The 24596-nt window shown below is 32.0% G+C and overlaps 1 protein-coding gene across 1 annotated transcript in view; it reads right to left on the reverse strand.

Annotated features, from left to right (window-relative positions):
• Positions 1-1313: 1313 nt before the first annotated feature.
• LOC129225201 (tropomodulin-like) overlaps positions 1314-24596 on the reverse strand; it is a 30328-nt gene continuing 7045 nt past the window's right edge. The window contains exons 5-10 of the mRNA XM_054859766.1: positions 13543-13632; positions 12502-12632; positions 10634-10741; positions 10356-10499; positions 4403-4550; positions 1314-3034 (exon numbers count right to left, since the gene is read on the reverse strand). Coding sequence (XP_054715741.1) covers positions 3003-3034; positions 4403-4550; positions 10356-10499; positions 10634-10741; positions 12502-12632; positions 13543-13632 — 653 coding nt within the window. The 3' untranslated portion in view covers positions 1314-3002. The remainder of the gene's footprint in view (positions 3035-4402; positions 4551-10355; positions 10500-10633; positions 10742-12501; positions 12633-13542; positions 13633-24596) is intronic.

A 24596-nucleotide genomic window follows, 5' to 3' on the forward strand; every position in this document is an offset into this window, starting at 1 on the left:
ATCCTCTGTTCTTAGTGCTTTATTTATAAAAAGTTTGAACGATGTCTAATGTGCAAAAATTGACACAAAATTGAAAAAGAAAAAAACTTGAGCTGAGCTCTTGTAAGCTCCCATGCAAGTTAAGTTCTAAGTACATAAATATTTTAAAATATTAGAATTGGGGGAGGGGGGTGATGAGCAAAACGAGAAGGGCGAAGCCCCATTTTAGGTGCAGTGAAACCTTGATAACTTGACACCACAAAAGAACATGAAAACATGTCTACTTACTGAAGTTTTACGTTTTTAATTCTCATACAGAAATTAATTCCAGTAAATAAATTTTCTTTGGTTTTTGTTTTCCATTTTTGAAAAGTATACAATAAAATTACTAACATTATTTGAATACCATGAGGAAGAAATCCATTATTTTTGAAACGCTATAAAAGCTTTCTGTTAGTAGGTCTGTTAAACAGAAAAAGGTCTGCTCACACTTGAAAAAAATGTCATAGTGCCTTCTTTCTCTATAAGACCCCCCTGGGTACATTTATCCTACCCTTTCCTTCCAGAATTGCACTAACAGCACAGAGTGTGGTGGCTGACTACCGTAATAAAAGATGGAATTCTCTAAAAGAGTTTTCCAAAAAAGGATTGACTGACCGAGAAACCGCAGGGTAAAATTCTGAGAAAAGGTCAATATGAAAGAATGTTGTTAGCAAAAATTGAATTCGAATAGCAATTGGATGTCAACTTATATGGGTTCCTGCAAATGGGTGTCAAGTTAGAGAGGTTTTCTGCCATTGAAATTAGCACTGGGCCAACCATACAAAATAAATGTCGACTTACCGGCATAGTTGAATTATATACATGTCCAGTAACCAAAGTTTCACTGTAATTGTTTTCAGGAAAATGAAAACTACTGATGTGAACTTACATTTTTTTCCATATTTTACATAATTTTGGTAGATTCCTTTATTTAAGAATGCAGAAAAAAAATGCTGTCAAACAGAAAAAAAAACAGATAGGCTATCATTAAGGGCAAGAAATGCCTCCATGCATACCTAGGTTAAAATCTCAACACAGCAAACTTTTTTGACAAGCATTCTTAAGGTATGAAAAAATTCGGTAACAGTTATTTTCATACATAAAACTGATTCAATAATTGTTGATTTGGTATAAGATTGTGAACAAAGAATGACAGAGATTACATATCGGCAACTGCACTAAATTTGCTGGTATAACTGAGCAGGCAGTGTATTTTGTGTATACATTATTAATTTTATTAAGTGGAAAAGAAAAATTATAAAATTAAAATGTAATTAACTCTACTTCAATAATGACACACAATATGGAACTTTATTTTTTATGTATTTTCAGTTTTTACAGATCGCTTCTTTGAAAAATTACAAAAAGCAACAGGACAAATTGTCATGGACTGATTCTTGAAATAACATGACATTGAGCTGGCAGTGCATGATAGCAAAAGCACATAAATTTACAAAATCTTCACACTACATCCTACATTATATAATAAACAAAATGTTGAGCTTCAATACTTGTGACAAAAACTTTATTTAATAAATATTTCGCCATAAATACAAAAGTAAACCTTTTTTATAAGAAATTTTATTCCTTCAAATGGAACTCATCAACATATGTAAAATTCTAACGATATTAAATTAGAAACATGCACATTTTAAACATCACTTCATTAAATTTTAAATATAGAATTAGAAAATTAATTCATAAAATAGCTCTAAAAAGCATGGTATGATAAAGATGCATAATAAATAAAGCGAATACGAACCATTTCATAAAACAGATAAATGCTCACAATGAAGTAGGTTATTTAAATTCATTAACTTATTCATTGAAATTGTCTTTTGATTAAAAATAGCTGGCAAAAATGTTGGTATAAAAGAATTTATAAAGCCCTGCAAGAATTTGGGAAAACTACAGAAGAAATTAAAAAGTCTACTTTAAAATAAACATTTTAAAAAGAATAACAAATTTTTGAAAAATCAGTTCATAAAATTTTAATCTGAAAATACAAAAAAAAACTTTAGTATCTATAATTTTTAATTCTAAAAAGCATTTGCAATGCAAAAATTTAGTTATGAAATATATACAATCACAATAATAGATCTTTTAGAGCTATAAACACAATAAACAATAAAAATTAGATAAAATTCATTGAACGCCACATTACCTCTGCAACATTTCATTTAAAATGCATTTCATACTTTGTGCTTAAATTTTTATTCCAAATCTTATAACACAATATGTTTTACCATTCTAGCTGAAATGCTATTATTAAACATTTTTGTTACATTTTTTTCTGAAGCACTTGTTGAAAATATTGTGTTTTTAATAAGCAGATAATTGTTAACAGAAACATTACTTTAAATACTGAGATTATATTGAATACTCGTTTTTTTAAGCAACAGCTTTTAAAATACATGTCATATCAATACAAAAGATGTTCTTTTGAAGCTAAGGTCAGGTTCTAAAATACTCAAATAAACAGATAACTTTGCATGAAAAGTCAACTTGAGAAGAAGAGTTTTCAATAATCTTGTTCAAGCTACATCAGTTCCTCTTAGGGAAAATCTCAACACACTCCATGTAGCACTCCAAAAAAGAAAAAAAAATAGGAAAATAGAAAAAAAAGAGAGAGAGAGAGGAGTATTGTAACAAACCACACTCCTTAAACCAGTAAGTTGTAGCTACATAAAATAGCTGAAAATATTCATGAAATAAATTCTGAATATAATAGAATAGATGACATTACTAATCTTTTGAGGAGACTACATCTCATTGATAAAGAATGTGCAGTAAGCATCTGTTTGAGCTAAAATACTGTATTTTATGAGATGTGTCTTTATGAAATATGTTTTCATCAACACACAAAATATTTAAAAAAAATATTTCTGATTCTACTGTACAAAAGGAAAAAATATGCAACACATTACAGAACAGTCATGGTGTTCTTTCTCTTCTATCTTCATGTACCAATGAAATGGCACTCAAATCTCGGTTCCGATTCTCCTCAAACGAACTGGAAGGAAAAAATAGATAAATTATGAAATCACTTCATGAAAAGAAAAAAATTCATTTGAATTAAAAAAAACTAAAAGTTTGATAAAATTAGTTGTAAAAAAAGTTTAAATCAGAGCATTTACTATTCAAACATTGTAGTAAATCATTCCCTACAACCCTTACAAAAGAATAGAGAAAATTAAAACATATTTAATTTGAAGATTTTTTTTATAAATAGTTCATGGCCAAAAATTTTTAAAAATGCTTTTTTTTTGAACGCCAATGCTCTTAATATAAAAATCACTTGTATGTACGTTTTCTTTGATAAGAACTTTCAGTTATAGCTCGATTTTGTCTTTGTTTTAAGTTTTGTTCACCAGTCTGTTACAAATGCTATCAATGCTTCAATCATTGTTAGAATTACAATATTCAATCAACACAATAAGCTAACTTTGCTCCAAAAAAAAAAAAAAAATTACCAGTGTTCTTGAAGCACTAACTAAGCACTTTTCACTTACACTTTTTTTTAGGCAGAAACAAAGTTACTGAATTTAAATCAATGTAAAAACATTTTAAAACACTTAGACAAATTTATTTTTTATAGTTTATAAGCAGTATTTACAGTTTTCAGATCGATTGTGAATGGTTCACACCTTATAAGTCAATTGATACAGAAAAATTACCTTTTACAATGAAATGTCTTCACATTGTCTCGCTTTCATCGGTGTAAGTTTCCAACTCTATTTTCAAGAAACTTAAGGCACTTCCCTGTCCTTTACATTGATGATTTTCGAACATAAACTTGGTCATTGTATTAAGTAACAGAGATAATCGGTCAAGACTTACTTAGAAAGAAAAAAATATAAGATGTTCAAACTTTTGCAAATTGAAATTAAACCAATTTTACAACCTAATTTAACATCTTTGAATGTATGAAATTTTGAAAATGCCAATTAAGTACACCTAAAAACTGAAGTTGCTCTTTTTTTTGGATACAATTCTCCTACTCTTTTTTTTTTCCATTTCTAGTGGGAGATCTTTGCTTCAAATCATTGGAGGATTTGAAGATTCATTTTTTAATACTACTGATGGTAGGCCTGGATGTAGTTGCGATGGTTTGTTGGAATAAAGCAAACAATATAAGAACTCGAAAAATCTTTTGATCAAGACAAAAAAGTCATTTCAAATTTTATTTTAAAAGAGTGTTAGATATCTAAATAAGAATCTCCATAAATATCTTTTTCAATCAACATAAGTTTTCCATAATAAATAATTTAATAATTGCAAAATTATACAAAATTGCATAAAGCTTCAGAAAACAAGACAAGACAAAACATAAAATACTTTTCCTCTCTAATGCTAAAATTACTGCAAAAAAAAAACTTACTGCGGTCCTGATTCTTCTGTAAATGGTCAGTAATCCTCACACGGGCATCTGGGACATCAAAAGATAAACCAAGCCTCAATAATGTTTTATTTTCTTCAATCAATTTCGTTATTTCCATTTCAATTTTGTTTCCAAGAGTGGCAGGACTCTGAAATAATTTGCAGAATTTTTAAGAATACAAAAGATACTGGCAAACTTCTATCCATACTAATCCTCATATATATAATAGCCAATGATCAAGTAACCTGCGAGTTTCAACAATGAAGCTTGCGACACGGCATGATAATTTGATAATATGTTTTAGTAAGGTTTAACATGCAGGGAAAGGCTTTATTGTGACAAGGCTGAACTGGATCCGGTAACTTAACGGTTTTACTGGTAAGACTGTGTCATTTCAGGGGAATGAAGAAACGAAAAAATGGTCAACAATGAACGCTACCTACTGGAGTTAAGAGTTAATCCACTGGAGTTAGGGTTACAATTTCAACTAACAAAACATCACCAAGCATGCAATGGCTTTGCTCAAATGTAGAAGCAATTTTCACCCGTCATACCTTGACGGGCGACTTTCCAGGTGAAAATAATGGTATAATTGCCATTTTATTTTTAGTGAGAATCAATGACCTAAAATCATACACCTTAAAACAGACAGTACTGATTTTCTTGCAAGATTTTCAAAATTAGTCTTCAAATAGAACTAAAAACCTGTGATGCCTAATTAAAATACTTAAAAACCTACTTATCCATTGCCAAGCAGGGACTGATTAAAGGAAGAGGCTGTGGGATTGTGATGGGGAAAATGGTAAAATTAAAAATCATTACCCTTGTAATTAATTGACTGCCGATTAGTTACTCAATTAACGTTTACTCAATTATTTTTCAATCGTTAAATGTTAAATGGTCTATTTGCTTATCAGTGCATCCCTAATAAAGGAATCACAGAATAACGTTTTAGAATGTTTGCTTACAATGTTTGATAATCCATAAAAGGAAATCTACATTAAATTTAAAACTAATAACATACACCAAGTGTTGAACAAAAATATTCCAAGGTCACATTAATGCCGCCAAGACAATATCATGTGAGACTGAATTCAAAATGCATACCTAGTCCAGAATGAATTTATATGAGGTACAATCTGATCAAAGATCTGTTAGGTCTGAAACACTATGTCACCGAGAAGCTCATTCTTGTCATGACATCATCTTGTCATAAAGAAAATAAACTATCTTAGCTTTTATAATCACTCAAATTTTGTAATGCATGCATTCTAAAGTGATAGGGGAACTGATGAAGATTGACTTAAACTGGGGAATGCTTCTGAAAAATACAAAAGATCAGTAGCCTGTATTTTTCCTTCAAAAACATTTTTTCACGAAATATAAAACTCTATAATAGGCAATGCCACATAGCTATCATGCTGTTTTATTTTCATTCAATAGATTGGTCTAATTTTACGAAAAGTGACAAAACAAATTTTAAAAGTTTAATGTTGAAAACGTGTAAGTACGTGTGCTGTCCCTCATGGCCAGGGCCGCAGAGGGCCAAGGCAGGCCCCTTGTCAGTTATGCCGCCGGGACCCTCCCGCCCATCAAAAAAGAAAAGAAAAGGAGGAAAGAAAAAAACCAGGGGAAAAAAGAAAAAAGAGAGGGAAAAGAAAAAGAAAGTGAAAAAAAGAAAAAAAAGTAGAGAGAAAAAGAAAAAAATCATAACTGCTTACTAGAAAACAATTCACTATTTTTGTGCCGTAACAGTAAATATTAAAAGAGTAAATTTTACTTAATCTTTATGTTTCCTCTTATTCAGAGTTTTCCTGCCTTTTTCTTTCTTCCTCTTTTTTTTTTTTTTTTTTTTTTTTTGCATCAGTGTCCCCGAGCCCTCCCGCCCCCCAAGGCCCGAACCCCTAGTTTCTAACCAAGCTGACATGGCCTCTTGTCGTGCCTGCTCGTGGCTACACCAAATTTCCATATGCTATTCATTTAGATTGTCTAAAAAGTGCCATAATTCATTTATCGCAGTCAGACATACAGAATAAATGTATTTAAATACAAAATTTGTAGAATTTTAACATTTCATTGCCTGCAGTTTAGAACCAGGCAAAACAAATACATAACAGCAAATTATACAAAGCAATTAAGAGAAATGAGAGTTTGAAAACATACCCAGGAGAGCAGCTTTACTTTAGTAATATATGCTGCTATCTAAGATTTTGATTTGTAATAAACTACTTAGGACTTCATTCATTTGAAAATAATTTCATATAGATAACAGCTGTTTCAAATTAAACACTAGACAAAGATGAGAGGAAACTAGTTCAATGTAGTTTAAGTCATGCTTTTAAATTTACTATTAAGAGAATAATGTAATGAATACTGCAAAACAATAAAATAATGTACACTGACATAAGCAAATTTCATTGACATTTTGAAATGTATACACTAATTGCCACATATTTTAAATTGCAGTGATAATGAATTGTTGGTATATATTATTTTCGGGCATTGTTTAAAATCTTCAAGAAGAACATTATTGCCTCATGTATGTAAATTAGTTTCACTATATAAGAAGAGGCATTTCTGTGTTTTGTTGGTGATTGAGATTCTGAATTGCTAGTATGCTGCCTTTTATTTACGTTATATTTGTTTTTAATAAATATGTAACTGCTGTATAAATGCTTTATGTTTGTTTTAAACGATGAAGCTGCAACTCTGCTATGTTGGAAATTTTTCCAACATTGGTCATGGACCCGACACTAAGCAGTTTCTAAAAAAACTGCTATTGACTTCTGAAGCCTTTTCAACACGGAGCTGTTAAGAATGGGGCCGAAGTGTAGTATTTGAACTGAATTCTTTCTTTTCACGTCTGAAAATGGATTTCGAGAAACAATTGCTTATTTTAAATTCCTTTCCGAAGTTAAACCCAAGAAACTATTCTACATGGAAGGTAGATATGAAAGTTCTTCTTATGGATCGGAACTGTTGGGAGTTTATAGATGGAAAACCTGAACTACCCAAGAGACTAGAGACTTTAATTTAAGAAAAATTCGGTCATACACTTCAATTTATCAAAGTATCGAAAGACTGTTTCAACCTTTAATAGCACAAACTAACGATGGCAAAGAAGCATGGAATATTCTCAAAACGAACTTTGAACCAACTTCGAGAGCGAGAATAGCCGGTTTGATCGATGAATTTTATGAAATTTGGTTTAAACCAGATGAAGAAACAATTGGATTTTACTGCAAAAGACTAGCAGAAAAACGTACTGAAGTTAAAGATGCTGGATTCGAAATTCCGGAATTACTGACTTGTTTTCAAATGATAAGAAGGTTACCTGCTGAATACGAAAATCTCGTTCAGTATTTGTATCGTCTTGAAGATGGAGAATTTACCGCTGACAAGCTTGAATCACAGTTGATTGCAGAATCTGGTAGAATTCAACAGAAGCAAAAAGATAACGGACTTCATCATGTAGAAAACACATTTTCATCGGAACAGAAGCAACTTCAGAAATTTAATGGTGAGCCAAGAACTGGTAAAACTGACTGTAAAAACAATGGAGCAGTGCTGGGCAAAGTGAAGAACCCAAATAATTCTAAAACCGAAGGAAGAAACGCAAGTGGCTATCAAACGAATCAACATAGAAGAAATTACGGGAAAAACAAATTCAACAACTAACGCTGAAAGTTTCCTGATGACGAAAAGAATACGAAAGGTATGTTTTACAGCGAAGCAGAATGTAACTCTAAAGAAGATAATTTAGAAATTCAATCAACAAGTACAAGAAAAGAACATTTAAAATTGGACGAATTCTTGCTGGACAGTGCATTAACTTCACATTTTTGTTTTGAAAAATCATGGTTCGAAAATTATAGAACTTTGAAATCACCCACTAAAGCTTTGATTGGTGATAAGAATTGCGAGTCCGAAGTCCTGGGAATAGGTAATATTATTTTTTACATTCACGATAGGAATCATTTCGTGAAAGTTAAATTGTTAAATGTATATTACGCCCCTAATATGAGACGTAATTTAATCGGGGGAGCTAACTTAGATTTGGCAGGATATAGAATAAATTGGGGAAATGATAAAATAATTGTGTATAATGAAAATAATGAGTATTTTTTTACTATAAATCGAGTTAACAAATTGTACATTGTTTATGGTTTACCTGAATGTCGCATAACTGAAGTTGATAGTATTGAAAATTATCATGTTAAAGTAGATGTAAATTTAATTCATAGACGTTTCGGTCATGTTAACGTACCCTTGTTAAAATCAATGAGCAATCTTAATTGCGTAAAAGGAATAGGGGACATTAAAGGTAATTTAAATTCTTGCGGAATTTGCAATGTAACTAAATCAACTAGACATTCCCTTAATAGAAACTATGATAGGTTGACGAATCAAGTTTTGGATAAGGTCTATATGGATTTATGGGGTCCCGCACCTGTCAATTCATACGGGGGGAATCGCTACTTTTTGTCAGTAATTGACGACTATTCGCGTTATGCTACAGTTTATGTAATTAAGAATAAAAATGAGGTATTCGAATGTTTCAAATTATATTTAGCAAAGTTGAGGAGAAAGATATATGTGAAAATGAAATTATGAAAAAGTTTCCTTATAGAACTTTAATAGGATGTCTATCGTTCTTACCTAATAGAACAAGATTTGATATTTCCTTAGCTGTAAATCTGATGTCACAATCAAATAATGGTTATACCTATAATCATTGGCTGATAGTAGAAGATATATAGAATTATGTATTTCGAACAAAAAATTATAAAATTAATTTATCTAAAATTAAAGAAATTACTTTAAAAAGTTATTCTGATGCTAACTGGGGAAGTAAATTGACAAATCGATATTCCGCCGGGGGATACTTAGTTTCTGTTGATAATGTACCATTTCAATGGAAATCATTTAAGCAAAAATGCATTGCTTTAAGTACAATGGAGTCGGAGTTCATAACATTATCGGAAAGTGTAAAAGAGTTAATCTGGTATGCTAAAATACTTAAGGAGCTTAATTTAGTACCTACAGATTTCATACCAGAACAGTGCTGCGATAACCAAGCAACAATATATTTTACTAAAAATCACCCAGAAAACGTAAAAACGAAACACATTGACATTAGTTATCAATTCATTCGAGAGATGTTCATGAATAATGAATTTAAGTTAAAATATGTAAACTCAAAGCTCAATGAAGCTGATTTTCTTACTAAACCATTAAGTAAAGAAAAATTAAAATGGATTGTGAGTAAAATTTTTGTAATGTAAAAAAAAAATGTATATATACATGAACTTTATTTCAAATGCCCGATGGGGCTGATATGTTGGTATATATTATTTTTGGGCATTGTTTAAAATCTTCAAGAAGAACATTATTGCCTCATGTATGTAAATTAGTTTCACTATATAAGAAGAGGCATTTCTGTGTTTTGTTGGTGATTGAGATTCTGAATTGCTAATATGCTGCCTTTTATTTACGTTACAGTTGTTTTTAATAAATATGTTACTGTTGTATAAATGCTTTATGTTTGTTTTAAACGATGAAGCTGCAACTCTGCTATGTTGGAAATTTTTCCAACATGAATTTTGTTTAAACTTTTTTCCCCCTTCAAGAGTGATAAATTTAATGTTGCAAGTAGTAGCTTATTTTGAAAAAGATCAAGTTGTCATATAAAAGCATACATAGTTGAATTTGATTTTTTTAGAACATAAATTACGCTTCAGGCTTTTCCAGTTTTCATGAGACCTTTTGTTGTTGATGACATTAAAAAAAGTACAAACTTTGTCAGTTTCACTCTAGAAAAATAAACAAAAACTACCATTTATAAATTGATGCTTCTTAACAACATGCAAATGGGAACTGCAATTAAAACGGGTTCAATTCATAAAAATGTATAAAAGTTAGATTCTGAGTAGATTAAGACTAGTATACTAACTTGATTGGCAGCCCTGAACTCCAACATAGTTTGGTTTGTCAGAAGTGCATCAATAAGATCTCTAAGCATACTCCCAGTAAGATAATTCGATTCAACATTCAATGATAACAAAGCTTTATTCTGTTTCAATGCTTCCACCAATACCTACATTTCATAATATAAAAATAGTTTTGAAAAACTTTCAAGCAATACAAATTTTCATGGACAAATCGTAATAAAAATGCATACAATTGAAGATAAATATCAAATTGATTTTAAACTTCATATTGCTTGCATACCTCAGCACTCGCATCATATAAATTGACATTGGCTAGGCTCAGGAATTCCAAATGAGCATTGGTTTTCAGTCCTTCAAAAAGTCTCTTCATTTTTTCTCTAGATATATTCTAAAAAAGAATAAATTTTCAAGTTTTATAATCATGTAGGTAATGACTATTAATAAACTAGATAAATAATTAACAAAATGGAAGCAATTATCGTCGTAATATATTAAAATTTAAAACCATAATTTCATTTAAAAATGATATTCTTACATCTATTTAAACAAACATAACAAATATAATGCTTGCAAAAATATTAAAGGACAGGCATTAAAGCTTTCTAGCATTATGTAAAAACTAAAATACAAGTTTTTTAACTAAAAAAAATATTTAAAAAATGTCAGCCATGTAACGGATTCAAGTTTCAAAATAATTCCATACACCTTCCAGAAATGAGGGCAAGTGGATCAGTTGGCCAAGGAGCCAACTAACAGCTTTCAAGAGCTCAAAAAAACTCTAAGTAATAAATTCATAAACATGGCCAGTGTAAAATAATTCTCCAACACTAGAGGAAATTTGTCAGAGGTTACTATATGTGCAATCAGATGTACAATAAACCTTTGATAACTCCCGGAATTGGGTGGCACAGGTGCAGCGGAAAACAAAAATTGCGGACAAACCGCAAAAGGCTTAAACAAGGGACAAGAAAGGTAAAAATTTTGCTTCCACAAAAACATGGTTGTATTGATACATAGTACCTTGCACATTGAAAATGTATGCAGTACAGTAAAAATGTCTTGTCTTTTTGCATAACAGAACTTATCAATAAAGAACAAGTGCATGTACGATGAAGAAAGTGCAAAAAATAAATATATCAAGAAATAAATAAAACGAAAGCCACTATAGGATTAACTTGACAATTTTCCGAGGAGAGGGGGGACAGCCATTGTTTTTTGCTTCTTACTGTGAAAATACATTTTCCTGATTGTATCGCAGACAATCTGTTAGAGGATAATCGGAAGTTTATGGTATTTTTAAAAAATAAATCAATGTTTCTTTAAGCATTGATGGTTAAAAAAAACAGTTTCTTAAACCAATGCATCATCTATGTTATATCATTGATGTGGCATCTCACGTCTATTTTAAATATAACCTGGTAAAACCACAAATCACATTTTAAAAGCTGAAAAAGGCAGGAGTAACAACAAAAAGATTTGATGCAATTAAAAATCCAAGATTAGCCACTATAATTTCCAAAAACATAACTGACACTATTCATTTCTAAAAATATAAATTAGACTCAATTTTAACATCAAACACTTGATTTACATTTAATACATAACAAATACATTCATTAGCACCAACACAAGCATGTTTTTATGAGATAACTAAAAGACATTCAAATATGAATTGCTTTCTGCCATCTAGTAGTTGATAAAAATGGGCTGAATCTCACAGTACTCTAAAAAAACATTCTTTCATAAACTATTTGAATTATACGGTGACCTTATGCGTAATTTTTTTTAAGTAACTCTCTTGACGTGAGCTTCTTACAAACATATCACATAAGGCTCTATTTATTAGACTAGTTCAAGAAAACATTTTCCTCAATTTTTGCAAAAATGCAAATTGTTAATACTTCAGAAAAATTTTGCCCATAGAAATATGTAATGATTGTGCTCAACAAAGAAATCAAGGTTTACTGAATAGAAATTTTTTTAAATAATGCTACAAACTCTGCAAGTTTCAAGGTAGTTGCCACAGATAATATAAAAAATAAATACTAAGACGCTTTCAAAAATCGGTTTCATATATAGAACAACATGAAATGCAGTTCTAAGCTTTGAAATAATCATGAAATTAATTTCAAACATAGTATCTTTTACCTTAATATTATTCCAATTCAATTTCTTCAAAGTTGCATCATTATTTTCCACTTGTTTGAGTGTTTTGTCAACATCAGTATCATTATCAGGTTCCAAAGGCAAAACCTTGGGCTTTGTTGCATGGACAACACCTTTAAAATAAGTTTCTTAAGTTAAGATTTTTTTAACATATATATATAAAATAATGCAATAATTGAGTCAATGTTTAAATGTAGAAGTAATATTGATTCACAAAAGAAATAGAAGTAATAAAAGACTTCGCTTTTATGCATAAGCTGATTTGTTAAAATAAATAAAATCCCTAACTAGATACCAAAACAAATAGAGGGTGTACATAAAGTCCCTATCTATTTTTTGTGATTTAATGGTTGGAAAACTTTTATATTGCAGATACAGAATAATGATGAATATAGAAGAACGTATCCTGATTGTAAAACTTCATATCCAAGATCTCCAGATTTAATGCAACTGGATTTTTTCGCTTAGGGCTTCATCAAATCTCTCGTGTATTGCTAAAGAATTGAAAACTTGGTTGAGAGATTTGAGAAATCGCATCTCACAAGCAGTGACACAGATTACTCCCCGAATATTCAAAGATGTTTTCTGCAAAGCAGCAAAGCATTTTGAGATGTGCAGAGATATCGATGGAGCTTATTTCCATGTGGAATCAAATTAGTTTAGTTTTGAGTTGGTTGGTGGCAACTAGATGAAGAAAATGTATGAGTTTCACATGAAAATATTTCAACAATATCCCACTGAAGTTTTGTTTTATTTTAATCCCTTCTACGAAATAGATGAGGACTTTATATACACACTGTATAGTAAATGTATACCAGTTTTTTCATTGTTAATCACAAGAAAAGTAAATATCTGAAAATGGCATTCATTGCAAAAATCAAATTTCAAAAACTACTAATACTGTTGGTTTGATTTTAAACTTGGAAAGTTCTGATAAATTGTTACAACTCAGAACATATTTCAAATAAAGGAAAAATACAAATAAAAATGAAACTAAATTCTTTGATTCAGGAAATAACTTACTTTCAAATCTGTCTCCAATTTTTTGCCCCTTGTTTAATATTGAAGAATGAAACTGATCTTGATTTAGCATGCTATGTAGGCCCAGTATAGCTGAAACATAAAGTTTAGGAAATAAATAATATTATATTATAATCTTTATAAATATGACATTTAGTCTTATTTCGAGTTAAACATTGTAGTTTATATAGCATAACTTAGTTTTTCTACTATTAAATCTTTAACAAGAAAAGCTAGCTATGACAATTAAGAGAAGAACTCTTATTTATAATACGGTACATGTTCATGCAAGGCCATAGCCAGAATTTTTAAATGGGGGTGAGAGCTATATATACAGTAAAATCACTCCTAACGGGCACTACTCTTACGCAGACAAATTAATCAATCAATGGCTCAATGTATTAGAAACCTCTCTCATACGGACACCCTCAAATAAGGACATGGGCACCATTTTCGGTGTCAATTACATTGATATATCCGTTGTTGCTGACAGATTATTTCAGGAATAAAAAACAGACCCCAAAGTGATTTTGGGGGGGAAAAGTACGAAACAAGGAATCAAAAATTAAAAAATAGGAAAAGTAGGAAAAAAAAACACTTAAAAAAGTGGGAAACTATAGGAAGAGATTACACACTTGTCAAGAGGAAACAAATTTAGCGTAAATTTTATTTCTAATAAAAAATAAACTAACAGTATTTTTTATTTAAAACTGTCCCAAAAATAAACTATCAGTACTTTTGAAGTATTAAAGGTATTTAATGAAAGATCAAGTTGAGTCGCAAAAATAAAACGAAAGAAAGAAGCTGACAGTTCTTTTTTCAGACATGAGTATGAAAAATAAGCTGGTGGGAACAAAGATATTAATTACAAAACCCTCACATAAATAATAGCCGATGATCGAGTAACCAGCGTGCTTCAACAATGAAATTCGCGCCCCAGCATGACAATTTGTTTTGGTAATGTGTAACATGCAGGTAAAGGCTTTATCGTGACAAGGCTGAACTTGATCCGGTCACTTAACTGTTTTACTAGTAAGACTGTGTCATTTCAGGGGAATGAAAAAATTAAAACAATGAACGCTATCTACTGGAGTTTAGAGTTAATCCACTGATGTTAGGGTTAAAATTTCAACTATCAAAATATCACCACACAGGCAATGGCTTTGTTCAAATGTAGAAACAATTTTCACTCGTCATACAATGACAGGCAATTTTCTTGTATGAAAATAAAATCCAAACAAAGAAGCACCTTTCAACAATAGAGTATTAAAAATGTTAAGTGTGAAAGAATAAAATGCAATATAGCGATTGCAAAAAAAAATAATAATAATAATAAAACTCATAATTTGGGGCAATAAAACCATTTTTGAAAAAGATTTGTTTTGTCAAAAACGAAAATATCAATTCGAGAGCATCCATTTATCATTTGAAAATACTAACACTTTTAGCTCCTGTTGTCATAAACTATGATACAAAAAGCAAAGCAAATATTAAATTATTTTAGTTAAAAATAATCAGCAGCTGACATGCATCCTTTCATAAACAGTGGCAGATGTTTGAATTTGTAAAAAAAAGGAAAACTACTAAAAATGCAGAACTAAAATAAATTTGTTCTTAAATATAGGACATAAAATTTATAATCAAATAATTTAACTAAATAAATAACGAAACAAGTAAACTAAAGGGTTTGTATTATGTTATGTATTTTTAGCATTCAACATAAATTTTTGTTTCAGGCATGTCATTTATGGGAGTCAGTGGGGTCAATTTCTCCACTTCCTGGCATTCGAAAATTAATGCTTAACTATACAAGTTTGCGCAGTTTTGTTGTATTCAGATAAAATTTCCATTCAGTATCCATCCTTCGCTAGCCACCCCTGAAGGAAAAATCAAAATGACGGGCCAGTTTTAATTTTAATCAAGCAATAAAAAAGAATATTGTTTTTTTGGTTTGATGATTTTTTACCTCCTTCTTGTTCCAAAATTTTTAGCACAGGAAAAAAAAGGAAAAATCCATGCATGGTAACATAACATTTTTATTAAAGATCAGTTACTAATGTTTCTTTGTGCATAAAAGGGAGAAAGCATGTAGTTTCTCTCAACCTCACCATAGAACAAAAATATTCATTCGGAAATTGTTCATGAAATTTAGAGTCAGCGGGAAGCACCTGGCATCAAATGTTTGCATATATCTCCCCCCCCCCCCCCCACTCTTTCATCAGGCACCCTGAGTACAATAACTTACAGTAGATATGCTGCATCAGCATAATTGCCGAACCCTGATTAGAATAAGACACTTTCATAAAAATTTTAAATGTTCAAAAATGCTGCATTGCCATAAACGCAGCACATAAAAATGATGAGCAACTCCTCAATATTGATGATATATCCGAGTAGAAAATATCCATTAAAAAGAAAAAACAGTACATATTTGCTTGTGGCTCTATCCTCCCAACTTGTAAAAATGTGAGGAAATTAAAATGGAATCTCGTATTCAAATTGATTCCCGAATTGTCTCCCAAAATTAGGGAGGTTTTGCTCAACTAGGGTTTGCTGTGTTTTTTTTTTTTTCCGCAAATACACTCTTTGAAAGGAAAGAAAATGAAATTTTATTAATTTTAAAATCATGTTTCTGATTTAGAATGAACAATAATCATATTTAGGTATGAAAAATGTTAGTTTCCCAGATTATTTTTAAGTGGTCCATTTTTTGTGGCAAAATTCTTTTATCTGTTGCTTTTATTTTGCACTAACAACAATCAAATCTGTACAATGTACAGTTTTTTCAGCTTTCGCTTCCTTACGTTCCTTTTAAGGTTTTACATTGCCTTTCTGTTTAAATAGAGCTTCATTTCATTTGTAATCATCTGTATAAAAAATTGACGAATAGGAAATTCGGCTTTTCCCGCATATTTTGAACAGTCAGCCATTTACTTTAAATAAACCTTCTAATTGACAGGTAAATAACATAATAATTGCATCAGAATGCGCCAGTATCTATTTCTTTATTGTGTCCTTAAAACAGTAGGACTGAAGTCTGGGTGATAAAAAGAAAAGTCGATCATATACGCCGCAATGGCAAAAAAATCATACGAAAATTTTACTTTTAAACACGTAGACGCCGCGCCGATCCTTACAGAAATTACTGTAGTCAGTCAATGAAAAGCTCAGGATCCGCTTGTTTCTTTTGCTTTTCAAAATTGAAACATGCAGAAAATTATTGGTGTGGCATTGTAAAAATAAGAATCAATGCACCATTAGAAGTGCTATACAATAGAAAGAAAAAGCAGGGAGAAAAAGGAAAAAAGGTAGGAAAATAAGGGAAGAGCTCTAAAAAGTAGGAAAAATAAGAGCTCTTCGGGGTCTGAAAAAACTAATTTTGAGAATAAAATAGTTAAACATTGGAAAGTTCATCATTTATGCAAATTTGACAAGCAGCTATGGAAATTAATCAAAACATTAGTTAGCAATTTTGCATTCACTTCATATGCAACATTATTTTTTAGGCTTGACGAAATGGATTTTTCTAAGCAATAACATACCAGACTTGCAAAAAATAAATAAAAATTATTATTCTACATACTTCTTTCTTTAAATCCAGGGTTGGCAAAAACCCGGGTTTTTCTACAAAAACCCAACCCACCCGGGTTTTTGTGGGTTTTTCTAGGCTTTTCTGGGTTTTTGTGGTTTTAAGTTTTATTTCTCTATACAGGTACTGTTATATGGTATTTGTATTCATTACTGAAAAAATATATTCATCTAGTTAAATTTCTGAATCACATTTGATTAGTATCAATGTATTACTTATTAATATTATCAATAATTTTAATTATTACATACATTAACAATAATATTAATGATTTCAATCATTAAAATTAATTCTAAAGTTAAACTAATTTTTTATTACTGCAAACATTTTAGAATATGTTTTAGTAGCCATAATAAATAGTTTTTGTAGTTACAATAATAATTAAAACCATTTTTAAAGCAGTAATGCAAAATAAATTAGATCCAGAACCAGAACTTGCCTAATTAAAAAAATGTTTAGTTCTTGATCAAAGCACTAGATGGCATGACTGTTTCTAGTGGAAAGGTCAAGAACAAGACACTGGTCATCCAATCAGAGATTATTGCTGAGGCTGACCAATGAAAATAATCTTTAGCCATTTCTTGGTTGAATGTACACAGTAGCAGTAGCACATGGTTTTAAATCAAAAGTTAGGTTAGTATTCCCTTTTTTCCTCTTGTCTTAAATTTCATGCTTTGAGTTAAGTTATTCAAAATGTCAAATAATGGTGGAGGTAGGAAAGTAGCTACTGAATGGTCTGAAGTTTTAAATTTAGAGAATGACACAAGAGTAATGTGCAAATATTGCAAAGAAAAGATATCCAGGAAAGTTGAAAGGGTGAGAAATCACTTGAAAAAGTGCATGGCCAGAGAAAGGCAACAACATGGAGCACATAATGCAGATATTAGCTCTATTGATGATCAAAATGGATCTGCTCCTGATTCTTCTGATGCTGATTGTATTGTTTCTGCTGAATTTTTGAATCCCATTCAGAAAAAACCACGTATTCAAGGTTCAATGACCAACTTCGTACTGAAAACTTCAAAAGAAGAACAATGCATTATTGATAGAAAAGTTGCTGCATTTTTCTACTCTGCCAATGTTCCCTTTAGTGTGGTTGAAAGTTCCAAATTCATTGACATGGTAGCTGCATTAAGACCAGGGTACTCTTTGCCTAACCGTAAACAGTTAGGAGGGACTTTGCTTAATGAAGCATCAGAAAAAATCGAACAAAAGATGAAGGAAGAAATGGCTGGAGCTTCTATCACTGTTATACAAGATGGATGGTCAAGCATAAAAAATGATCCTATCATCGGTTCGAGCTTACATACAGGTAAGAATACCTATCTTTTAAATATTGTAGACGCGGGATCTAAAAAAAAAACTGCTGAATGTTGTGCAGAAATTGCTTTGAAGTCCATCGAAGAATGCAAGTCAAAATTTGGAAAAGATGTTTTTGCTGTGTGCACAGACAATGAATCAAAAATGGAAAAAATGAGAGATATTGTTAAGGAACACCATCCTAATGTACTCACGTTTGGTTGCTCTTCACATTTTTTAAACTTAGTGGCGAAAGAAATTTCACCTACAATCATTTTGAACCAAGTCATTGAGGTACAAAAACATTTCCGTAATCATCATCAACCGCATGGATGGCTCAAAGATTATGATTGTTTGATGCCTCAAATACCTAATACTACTCGCTGGAATTCACACAAAGAGTGCATTTCAAGCTTTTTGAAAAACTATCATAAATATGTGACAATTGCATCTGAGCACCAAAATGACTTTGAGAAACGAATTTCAAAAATATTGGATAATGTTGCAATTTACAAGGAGTGCTTAAATTTAGACAAGCAGCTCACGGCCATATCCTCAGCTCTTGATGAACTCCAAAAAGACTCGACTACACTGTCACGTTCTGTGGAAATTTGGAAAAATTTGATGGAGTCGGATGATTTAAAACCGCACAAAGAAGTTATAAAAAAACGGTACACACAGATAATTGGCCCTGAGCACTTTTTGGCCAATATAATGGATGCAAAGTATAGAGGGGAAAGACTTGATTCAGAGGAAGAGGAAGAAGCTGAAGCATGGGTAATGCAGTACCATGCAGAGTGGTTACCTGCAATAATTAAAGACACAGACTATTTTCCTAAATCACTTTTCTCAGAAAATATTGTGTCACAGTTTTCAGCTGCAAAATGGTGGGAAATTCTGAAACATAAAGTACAAAAGAACAACAAGGTAGATTCTGATTTTTTACATTTTTTCCAATCCCTCCACTCTGTTCCATCTAGCTCTGCTTCCATTGAAAGGATCTTCTCTACATTTGGATTTGTATGGTCTAAGTTGCGGAACAGACTAAGCTCAGAACAATGTGAAAAATTAGTTAATATTTACAAATATTATCACAAAAATAAAAGTGAAATTGATTTTGATTGGTAAACTGTAACAATTAGTTACAATTATTTTAAATGTATTACTCTGTAAATTATTTGAAATATATTTTGCATTCAATATTTTTATTTTGTCATCATTTGACTTCTGAGTTTAATCAAAACTATCACCAAGCATTAATTTAGCATTTTTTTTCATTAACAAGAAGTTAATCAATGGTTCATTTTTAAAATTTGTTTTACAATTTGAAATTTGCTATCAAAAAATAAATAATTAAGTATTAGTAACAATAAGTAGTAGCATAAATAGAAAATTTTTCTGAATAATGATTTCAAAATTGAAAATTTAAGATTTTTTTCCTCCTGAATTTTTAAATGTGAAAGTACTAATTGTATGTAATTATACAATTCTACATTCAAAGAATTATTAAGTAATACAAGTAATTAAAATTAGTTAATAACATTTGTGATTCCTTCAAAGTGGAAAAAAATGGTTATTGAGAAGGGTCAAGACTCTGCATTTGACAAAAAGCATTGGTTATTATATTGACAAGAAATTTTTAATAATGAAACTGATTCAATAAATAAATAAATATTCAGGAGATAAATTACTTCAAATACACCTGATTTCATATTTTCATTTACTAGTGATTTATAGATAATTTGGATAAAATATATAATTTTTGAAATGTATATGTTTTACTAACTCAGAAATTATCTTTAACAAAAACCCACTTTTCACAAAAACCCGGGTGGGTTTTTGTTGGTGGACCCGCCCAGAAAAACCCGGGCGGGTTTTTCTGGGCTGGGTCCACTTTGCCAACCCTGTTTAAATCCCCCCCCCCCCCCATCCTCCTGTTGCCTCACTCAGTTTCAGACGAAGAACAAATTATGCAGGCATTGTTTCTAGGTAATGCCAAGTTGCCGCACCATTTATCAAAACGTGTTTTTAATAGCTATGGTAAGATATCTGTAGAGACGGGTAATCCAGTTGTTAAAAGCGAACATTTATTGTAAATTGCAACAAAACACATTACCATTAAAAGAAATAAATATAAATTAATCAGTTCCATCTCGGAAATATCTAACATTTACACACAACACATCAATCCAGATACCGCGCGCATGCCAACTCAGCTGGAGACTTTTAAATAAACTTTGCCAGATTTGCATGCGCTGTTTCTCTGAGTTTAGGCCATTGCCACAGACTCCCTCACCAGTCTCACAAGACCATTGGGAGACGAAAACGTACTTTGCGGCCAAACCTTGTTGTAACTCCAGGAGTCCTTGGATTGGAATCTCCAGCAATTAAAAATGCTGGTTTTAAGCGATCGATGTGAACGATCTTTTCCTTGTCGTTCACCGAAATCAAAAAGTTCTTGTCCATTCTCTTTAGGACCTCATAAGGCCCTTCGTATGGCGGCTGCAATGATTTTTTTACTGCATCTAAGCGCACAAAAACATGTGTACAGTTTTGCAGATCTTTAGGGATATAAATCCGTTGTTGACCATGCCGAATAGGAGTAGATGGACTTAGCGAGCTAATCAGTCTTTGAAGACGTGCAACGTAGTCAGGCATATTAGATAAAGTTTTTTCTTCATACAACTGTCCAGGTAACCGTAGAGTTGACCCATAAGTCAGCTGTGCCGCGGACGCGCCAAGGTCTTCACGTAACGTAGATCCGAGTCCCAACAGCACTAATGGAAGTGCTTCAAACCAATCGGATTTATAACACATCAAAGCTTGCTTCAATGGTCGGTGCAATCTTTCCACCAGACCGTTACTTTGGGGTCTGTACGGCGATGTCCTTGCTAATTTTATGCCAAGCATCTTTGATAGACTCGTAAAAAGTTCAGATTCAAACTGTCTGCCCCTGTCACATGTTATCCTTTGCGGAGTACCAAATCGAGAAACCCATGATTGTACGAAAGCACGAGCTACCGTTTCTGCTGTTATATCAGTAATTGGCACAACTTCAGGCCACCGCGTAAATCTATCCATTATAGTCAAGCAATACTTAAAATTTTGAACTTGTGTTAGTGGACCTATTATGTCTAAATGAATATGAGAAAATCTCTCATCCGGAACTAAAAATTGAACTAACGGGGATTTAGTATGCAAATGTACTTTAGTCTGCTGACACGGAACACAAGCTCTGCACCAAGCAGTTATATCTTTGTTTATATTTGGCCAGACATATTTGCTATCGATAAGACGTTTTGTAGCACGTATGCCGGGGTGAGACAAACCGTGCATTGTATCAAAAATTTTACGCCTTAGAATTTGCGGAACAAAGAATCTATTATAATTTCCTGATGTATCACAATATAGAGATTTATCGGTACCAGGCATAGGAACTTTAGCTAATTTACCACTGTACTTAATTCGTCCCTCTAAAACGTCCTGAAGTTCTTCATCCTCAGATTGTGATTTTTCCCACATTTCTATATCCTCTAGAGATGAAAATGTGATCTCCGATATTCGCGATAGGCTGTCCGCAACCAAATTTCCCTTGCCAGGTAAATATCTGATATCCGTAGTAAATTGAGATATGAAATCCAACTGACGGATAGTTCGGGGGGAGGATTTTTCATGTTTCCGCCGAAATGCGAAAGTTAGAGGTTTGTGGTCTACATACAAAATAAATGTCCTTGCCTCTAACATGTATCGAAAATACTGAATTGCACTATATGCTGCCAACAATTCTCTATCATAAGTTGAATATTTACATTGAGTAGCCGATAGTTTCTTTGAAAAAAACCTAAAGGCTTGGGACCTTCGGGGGATAATTCATGCAATACACCACCCATCGCAAAATCACTGCAATCAGTTGTTAAAGCAAGTTCTGCATTAGTAGAAGGGTGATAAAGCAAAGTCGCTTCCGCTAAAGCACTTTTAATTTTTTCAAAGCTTGTTTCTGAAGCAGTATCCCACGGAATTTCCCTCTTATCTCGTTTTTTTGCTTTAATTAAAAACTTATGAAGTGGCGCTAAAATCACGGCGATATCTGGAATAAAGCGATGATAATAGTTTATCATACCCAAAAAACGTCTAAGTTCAGAAATAGTTTTGGGTTTAGGGAACTCTACCACTGCCTTCACCTTTTTTGGATCTGGCATACACCCCTTACTGTTTATCATATGTCCTAAAAAAATTATAGTTTCTTTCCCAAATTCACATTTTGATTCGTTTATAACGATCCCGTAGTTAAGGAAACGTTTAAAAATTTCTTCTAAATGCTTTTTATGCTGCTGGTGATTTTCACTCGCGATTAAAATGTCATCCAGGTATGGAAAACAGAAATTCAACCCTCTCAAAACATCATCCAAAAAGCGTTGAAATGTTTGTGCTGCTGAACATAACCCGAAGTTTAGAAACGGAAATTCATATAACCCAAAAGGTGTTATTATAGCCGTTTTCGGAATATCAGGGGGGTTCACAGGAATCTGGTGATACGCCCTTATTAAGTCAACTTTCGAGAATATTTTCTTCCCGTGTAAAATGCTAACACAATCTTGAATGTGAGGAATTGGATATTTGTCCTGAACTGTTATACGATTTAGTGCTCTGTAATCGCCAGTTGGTCTCCAGTCATACTCGCCTTTTGGGACCATATGCAAAGGACTAGCCCAATTACTTTTTGACGGTCTACAAATACCTTTGTCAAGCATATATTCAAATTCCTGTTTAGCTATTTGAAGTTGCGTTGGGTGTAACCGACGCGCTTTAGCTGAAACAGGGGGTCCCTCAGTCGGAATGAAATGAACTGTATTATGTTTCATTACCTTTTGTGAAAGAACATTAAGTTGTGTAATCTCAATATATTTCTTTAACAATTCTTGATATTCAGAATTCCCATAAATTGTTTTCACATTCGGAACCTCGCAAAATATCGATCGACCGCTTGCACTAAATTTAGTCACCGGATCTAAAATACGCCTTTTCTTTAAATCGACTAGCAATCCAAAATGCTGCAAAAATTCCGCCCCTATTATAGGCTTTGTAACGTCAGCTATGATAAACGGCCATCTCAATCTGCGTCCTAACCCGAAATCTAAATTTAATAACTTAGTACCGTAAGTATCAATCCCAGATCCATTTGCAGCGTACAAAGTGAATTCTTTTTTTCCGCTGTCTAAATTCAAAAAGGATTTTGGGTAACAAGAAACATCACTACCTGTGTCAATTAGATAGCTCGTTTGAGTTAAAATATCAGTGATATACAGTCTGCGACTAAATCCTTTTTTAGTAAAAGTCATAGAAACTTCCGACGATTTTGAAAAATTTGAAAATTTCGTTTCAAAAGCGCATGGTTTTACACATTTGGTAGCTTTGTCTTTAAATTTAAAATGATACCAACATAACCAATTATTCCGCTTTTCAGCTCTCAAATTAAATTGTTTACGGCCCTGAGATCGATTTGGAGACCTTGAGCGACTACGCGTTTTTACAATTTTAGTAAGTTCGTCTACTTTCAGTTGCAATTGTTCCAACTGAATTTCAGTACTAGCAGTTTGGCATTTAAAAGTTTGCTTATCAATTGAGTTTACAACCAACCCAGTATATTCGCAAATCTTGTCTGCCATTTCCGCTAACTTTTCTAAATTTTCAGAACTGACCGCTAAAATTGTTTGCACTGGTACCGGTAACCTACGAAGCCAAATATTTTTTAAAAAATCATCATCCACATGCCTCTCACTTAATTCTTTCATTTTTTGTAATAACATAGATGGAGATTTGTCACCTAATTCTAAGTCTTCAATTAATGTCTTTACTTTACGACTCTGAGAAAATTCGAACTCCGCTAACAATCTTTCTTTAAGTGCGGTGTATGGTTTTTCTGGCGGCTGACATAAAATATCGGTAGCATGAGACAAAGTTTCTGCATCTAGCGACGCAACCAAATGATCGAACTGCGTTTGTTCAACCGTAACGCCAGCTAACCTAAAACTAGCTTCAAGTTGTACAAAAAATAACTTCGCATTATTAGGCCAAAAATTAGGTACTTTTACAGAAACCCTATTGCAACTTAAGTTTTCAGCACTTACTTCCTTTTGAGTCAAATTTAAATTCTCTTTTGTTTCCATAC

This window comes from Uloborus diversus, chromosome 6, assembly GCF_026930045.1.
Source record: "Uloborus diversus isolate 005 chromosome 6, Udiv.v.3.1, whole genome shotgun sequence".
In the NCBI taxonomy this organism is placed as follows: domain Eukaryota; kingdom Metazoa; phylum Arthropoda; class Arachnida; order Araneae; family Uloboridae; genus Uloborus; species Uloborus diversus.